Source organism: Camelina sativa, chromosome 20 (assembly GCF_000633955.1).
Source record: "Camelina sativa cultivar DH55 chromosome 20, Cs, whole genome shotgun sequence".
Lineage (NCBI taxonomy): Eukaryota > Viridiplantae > Streptophyta > Magnoliopsida > Brassicales > Brassicaceae > Camelina > Camelina sativa.
This window is the reverse complement of record NC_025704.1, coordinates 7,538,280-7,544,299: the sequence shown is the minus strand read 5'-3', so window position 1 is coordinate 7,544,299 and position 6,020 is coordinate 7,538,280. Positions and strand designations below refer to the sequence as shown.

General features: G+C 38.3%; 2 protein-coding genes and 2 pseudogenes across 4 annotated transcripts in view; all 4 read left to right on the top strand.

Moving 5' to 3' along the window:
* Positions 1-1,943, top strand: LOC109131154 (zinc finger MYM-type protein 1-like). Its single transcript, XM_019241815.1, has 2 exons — positions 1-1,821; positions 1,923-1,943. Exons 1-2 carry the CDS (start codon positions 1-3, stop codon positions 1,941-1,943), a joined length of 1,842 nt encoding a protein of 613 aa, XP_019097360.1.
* Positions 2,020-2,459, top strand: LOC109131364 (annotated as a pseudogene).
* On the top strand, positions 2,779-3,218 carry LOC109131363 (annotated as a pseudogene).
* Positions 4,687-6,020, top strand: part of LOC104769896 (probable acyl-activating enzyme 5, peroxisomal) — a 3,601-nt gene continuing 2,267 nt past the window's right edge. The window contains exon 1 of one of the 3 annotated variants that reach the window (XM_010494217.2): positions 4,687-5,958. In XM_010494217.2, the coding sequence (XP_010492519.1) occupies positions 4,889-5,958 (1,070 nt within the window). In that variant the 5' untranslated portion in view covers positions 4,687-4,888. Of the gene's footprint in view, positions 6,011-6,020 lie in introns of all 3 variants that reach the window. The other 2 variants (XM_019241730.1, XM_010494216.2) reach the window with 2 other exon arrangements.

Below are 6,020 nucleotides of genomic sequence, written 5' to 3'. Positions count from 1 at the left end.
ATGTCTTCAAAGAAAAAAGATCAACCTTGTGGAGCTGATAACAGAAAAAAGAGAAAAATGAAAGATGACCAAGCAAAATCTCAAGAGAACGCTTTATTCAGGTACTTCAAAAAACCTGCACCTTCTGATGGATTAGTAGAAAATAATGATACAGAACATGTGGTTCTTGGAGATGATGGAGTGGATGAGAATATAAATGAGTATCAAAGAGAAGAAGCAGGTGTTGAACCAGAAGATGTCAATGCAGTGAATGAAGAAGATGATGTGAATAAGAATGAACATCAGAAGAGTGATAATCTGAGGGAGTCTTGTGGATTTTTTGACATATATGATCCTGGAAATTGGGAAAACATCAAAAAGGGATGGAATGAGTGGAGGGATTTTATGGTTGTACAAGGTCCATCAAAAAGACTGCCACTTGATCATAATTTTCCCAAAGATAGTCTTAAGAGACATTTTTCACATTTGCATTATACAAGAGAGATGGGTGATGGAACAAAACAAGATCGACGTTGGCTAGTTTACTCTAAGTCTTTGAACAAGATCTTTTGTTTTTGTTGTAAATTGTTCAATCACAGTGACAATAGTCAATTGGCATCTACGGGCTTTAGTGATTGGAGGAATGTTATGAGAAGGCTCAAAGAACATGAATCTAGTCGTGAACACATTTTGTGTATGAAACAGTGGGCTGAACTAGATCTCAGGCTGCAAAAGAATCAGATCATTGACAAATATGCTCAATATGAACTCAACAAAGAGAAAATTCATTGGAGACAAGTGTTGCTTAGGATTATTATTGTGGTGAAAACGCTTGCTAAACAAAATTTAGCGTTTCGGGGAAGCAACGAGAAAATTGGAAAAGAAGGTTGTGGGAATTTTTTAAGTTTTATAGAGATGATTGCTGATTTTAATCCTGTGATGATTGAGCATCTAAGAAGATATAAAGAGGGTGTATCTCGTAATCATTATCTCAGCAACAGAATTCAGAATGAGTTAATAGCTTTGTTAGCCAATGAGATCAAAGGTATGATTGTCAAAAAAATTCAAAGTGCAAAGTACTTCTCTGTGATTCTTGACTGCACTCCAGATATTAGTCATCATGAACAAATGACTGTCATCATTCGATGTGTAGATGTTTCAACAACTTCAACGAGGATCGAAGAATATTTTTTAACGTTCTTAAAAGTTGATGATACATATGGTGAAAGACTTTTTCTTAAGTTTCAAGCTGTTTTGGCTGCTTTTGATTTAAAAATTGATGATGTGAGGGGACAGGGTTATGAAAATGGCTCTAATATGAAGGGAAAGCATAAGGGAGTACAAAAAAGATTTCTTGATATAAATCCCAGGGCGTTTTATACACCATGTAGTTGTCACAGTTTGAATCTTGCACTTTGTGATATGGCAACCATTTCTCCAAAGGCAATCTCATTTTTTGGGATTATTCAGTGTACTTATAACTTCTTTTCATGTTCAGTTAAGCGGTGGAAAATATTTGAAGATCACGTGGATGGCCTTACACTTAAGGCTTTATCACACACTCGTTGGGAGAGCCATGTGGAAAGCGTTAAGGCAATACGGTTTCAGGCTCCTAAAATCATGAATGCGTTAGTGTATATTGCTGAAAATAGTGATGACCCGAAAGAGCAGAGTGAAGCTGAATGTCTTGCAATAAGTGAAACACATGGAATTGGAAGTTTTGAGTTCTTAGTTTCCTTGGTTATTTGGTATAATCTTTTATCTGTTGTTAACATTGTGAGCAAAAGTTTGCAGTCAGAAGACATGAACATTGATGTAGCTATTTCTCAACTGAAGGGGCTGGTTTCTCATTTTAAAAAATATAGAGAGTCAGGCTTTGAGAAAGCAAAAGTAGAAGCTAAAGAAATTGCAGAATCTTTGGAGATTGATCCTGTATTTCCTAGAAAAGCAAAGCGGGTGATTAGAAGAAAAAGACATTATGGTGAAGAATCAGAAAATGTCGAGGGAAGTGTGACATTATCACCCGAGGAGAGCTTTAGGATTGACTACTTCATCCAAATCATGGATCAAGCTCTCTACTCACTTGAGACAAGATTTGAGCAATTTCAGAGGTACGAACAAATATTCGGTTTTTTGTTTGATTTGGAAAAATTGCAATCAGCCAGTGATGATAGTTTGATGGTTTCTTGTGCTAATCTTGAAGATAATCTAACTCACGAAAATCAGTCAGATGTTGTTGGTAATGATCTTTTCTATGAACTTAAAGTTCTAAGAGAAGCGTTACCAAAAGAGATTAAAAGGCCTATTGAAGTGTTAGACTTTTTGAAAAGAGTTGAAGATTGTTATCCAAACACGTGCATTGCTTATCGAATATTGTTGACGATCCCAGTTTCGGTTGCAACTGCTGAAAGGAGTTTTTCAAAGCTGAAGTTGATCAAATCATATCTTCGTTCGAGTATGTCTCAAGAAAGATTGAGTGACTTAGCTATTTTATCTATCNTTATTTGGTATAATCTTTTATCTGTTGTTAACATTGTGAGCAAGAGTTTGCAGTCAGAAGACATGAACATTGATGTAGCTATTTCTCAACTGAAGGGGCTGGTTTCTCATTTTAAAAAATATAGAGAGTCAGGCTTTGAGAAAGCAAAAGTTGAAGCTAAAGAAATTGCAGAATCTTTGGAGATTGATCCTGTATTTCCTAGAAAAGCAAAGCGGGTGATTAAAAGAAAAAGACATTATGGTGAAGAATCAGAAAATGTCGAGGGAAGTGTGACATTATCACCCGAGGAGAGCTTTAGGATTGACTACTTCATCCAAATCATGGATCAAGCTCTCTACTCACTTGAGACAAGATTTGAGCAATTTCAGAGGTACGAACAAATATTCGGTTTTTTGTTTGATTTGGAAAAATTGCAATCAGCCAGTGATGATAGTTTGATGGTTTCTTGTGCTAATCTTGAAGATAATCTAACTCACGAAAATCAGTCAGATGTTGTTGGTAATGATCTTTTCTATGAACTTAAAGTTCTAAGAGAAGCGTTACCAAAAGAGATTAAAAGGCCTATTGAAGTGTTAGACTTTTTGAAAAGAGTTGAAGATTGTTATCCAAACACGTGCATTGCTTATCGAATATTGTTGACGATCCCAGTTTCGGTTGCAACTGCTGAAAGGAGTTTTTCAAAGCTGAAGTTGATCAAATCATATCTTCGTTCGAGTATGTCTCAAGAAAGATTGAGTGACTTAGCTATTTTATCTATCGAAAGAGAACTGGTTAGAGATGTTGATTTTGAAAGCTTGGTTCACGATTTCGTGGAGAAAAAGGGAAGACAAATGTTCAAGAATTAGTACTTTTGTTTTAGTTCGTTTTTTTAATTAGTTCTATTATGAGACAGAAGTGGTTAAGTTTTGTAGACGTTTTTATTTTATTTAAACAAAGGCATTTTTTTTTGTTCGCTTCTCATACTTCTGAACCTTCGCACGGCTCTGTAGCCCACAATAGTCCATTGCCGGTGACTGGAATATACACACGCACCATTGAGTTGAACGGCTCCTCCTCCTCATTCGCCATTCTCCCTTTGTTCTTAGATGCTTTAGGAAGATTACACTTAAATGTGACTTTGAGTGACGATCAGCAAACAGAAAAAGTTGTGGTGCCAGGTAACAACATATTATAAAGGATCATAGCAATTAGCAAATTATATTTAAGTCTTAAACATTGGACTTAGTACTTTAGTACGTAGTTGTGTATGGTCACATCACATACGTCCACATTTATATGATGTGGTTGAAAGGGAAGATAATAAATTTCCAACTAACAGTGTAGCTATTTTTTTGAATTTATATCCAAAATATCTAGTTAGGGATTTGTATTGTGTGGGTTGTCCACTAGTGAGTAAAGTCCTTTGCGTCGCAATAAACAACGTCAGAGTCGGAAAAACATGTGTTTTGGGCCGGTTCATCGACGCATCACGAAAGCAGACATGGACTGCTGCTAGTATATTTTTCTCGGTTATAAATTATTTAATATTGTCCATCGCAAAGCAGAAACTAGTATTTTATAGTATGGTCGCGTTAGTAGAATTAAATTCTTCAACCGGCTTTGTGGGTACGGTTAGTAAGGCCTTATTTATCGGGGGTTCAGGGAAGAGCTCTTAGTCTTTTGTTAAAAAAAAATTAATCAGAAATGAATAAAAATGGTAAGATCTCTCCTTATATAAGAGACTGAATCTTGGTTTAAGGGGCGATACGTGTCACCATTCGGTTGGTTGAAAGAATAATACAAAAAGGAAAAAAAAAACATTTCCCCTTCGATTTTTTTCTTTTTTCCTCTCTTTCTCTCTCGCTCTCGCGCTCTCTCTCTCGGTTGCGATTGAATCTGGATTCATGAGGATGCATGAGAGGCGATTTGAATTATGTTTCAGTGGCATAATAATATATCTGACTCTTGTGACTCTTGTTGTAATATGTATTAATGTTTTATTATGTTTTGTATATTTGAAAATTAATAAAAATGAAATATTTTTTTTTTATTTTTATAAAATCTTAAATGTTTACACATTTATACCACTTCTATTCTATTTAAAATTTTAAAATTTTAAAAAACAATATTTTCAAAAATAAGAAACAATATTTTCAAAAATAAGAGATCCAAAATAAGAACCTACCAATAAAAGAGAAAATTTTATCTAAGAGATCATAGGTTCTTATATTCCAAACAGTACACAATTAATTCATAAAAAATTTAAGAACTCCCCTTATATGAACCTCCCAATAAACTTGCTGTTAGAGCATCATGGTCACGTAATCTTGAACATCATGGCATGGAGACTCTTTAATTTGTTTTCTTCTATAGATAATAATAACCAGACTGTATATTCTTTGATTACTCCCCACTCGAGAAGAGAAAGAGATGGAGGCAATGAAGCCATGTGCCGCTAACTCTCCGCCGTGGACGCCGTTAGGTTTCTTAGAGAGAGCCGCCATTGTGTACGGTGACTGTACCTCCATCGTTTACGGAAGCAACACCGTTTACACGTGGCGTGAAACTAACCTCCGTTGTCTCCGCGTCGCGTCCTCTCTGTCTTCACTCGGAATCGGAAGGTCCGACGTCGTCTCCGTCCTTTCTCCCAACACTCCGGCGATGTACGAGCTCCAGTTCGCTGTTCCCATGTCTGGTGCAATCCTCAACAACATCAACACGCGCCTCGACGCACGCACTGTCTCTGTTCTACTCACCCACTCTGGATCTAAGCTTCTCTTCGTCGACGTCTTCTCTCACGATCTAGCCGTCGAAGCTATCTCGATGATGACGACTGATCCGCCGATCCTAGTCTTCATCGCCGATAAAGAAGAGGAAGGAGGAGGTGCTGACGTGGCTGATGGTAACAAGTTCAGTTACACTTACGATGATCTTGTCGAGAGAGGTGATCCGGGTTTCAAATGGATCCGACCCGTAAGCGAATGGGATCCGATTGTGCTTAATTACACTTCCGGTACGACTTCGGCACCCAAAGGAGTGGTACACTGCCACAGGGGTATTTTCGTAATGTCAATAGATTCTCTAATCGATTGGACCGTACCGAAAAATCCGGTTTACTTATGGAGTCTACCGATGTTTCATGCTAACGGTTGGTGTTATCCATGGGGAATCGCCGCCGTCGGAGGAACTAACGTCTGTTTGCGCAAGTTCGAAGCGCCGTTAACCTACCGTTTGATACGTGATCACAACGTCACGCACATGTGTGGAGCTCCCGTGGTGCTCCACATGTTGTCTGCGACTCAGCAATCTCATCAGCCGTTAAAACGTCCCGTCAACATTTTAACCGCCGGAGCTCCACCTCCAGCCGCCGTGCTCCTCCGCGCCGAGTCAATCGGTTTCGTTATCAGTCACGGTTACGGATTAACAGAAGCGGCCGGTGTAGTCGTTTCCTGCGTGTGGAAGCCACAGTGGAATCGTTTACCGGCGAGTGATCGAGCGAGGCTGAAGGCACGGCAAGGAGTGAGAACGGTCGGGTTTACTGAAATAGACGTGGTGGATCCTG

Bases quoted from the DNA above. Each gene is read 5' to 3' on its own strand.
- LOC109131154 (XM_019241815.1), top strand. From the start codon at position 1: ATGTCTTCAAAGAAAAAAGATCAACCTTGTGGAGCTGATAACAGAAAA. The intron at 1,822-1,922 runs GTTTCTCATTTT...TGTATTTCCTAG, and splicing joins TTTCTCAACTGAAGGGGCTG to AAAAGCAAAGCGGGTGATTA.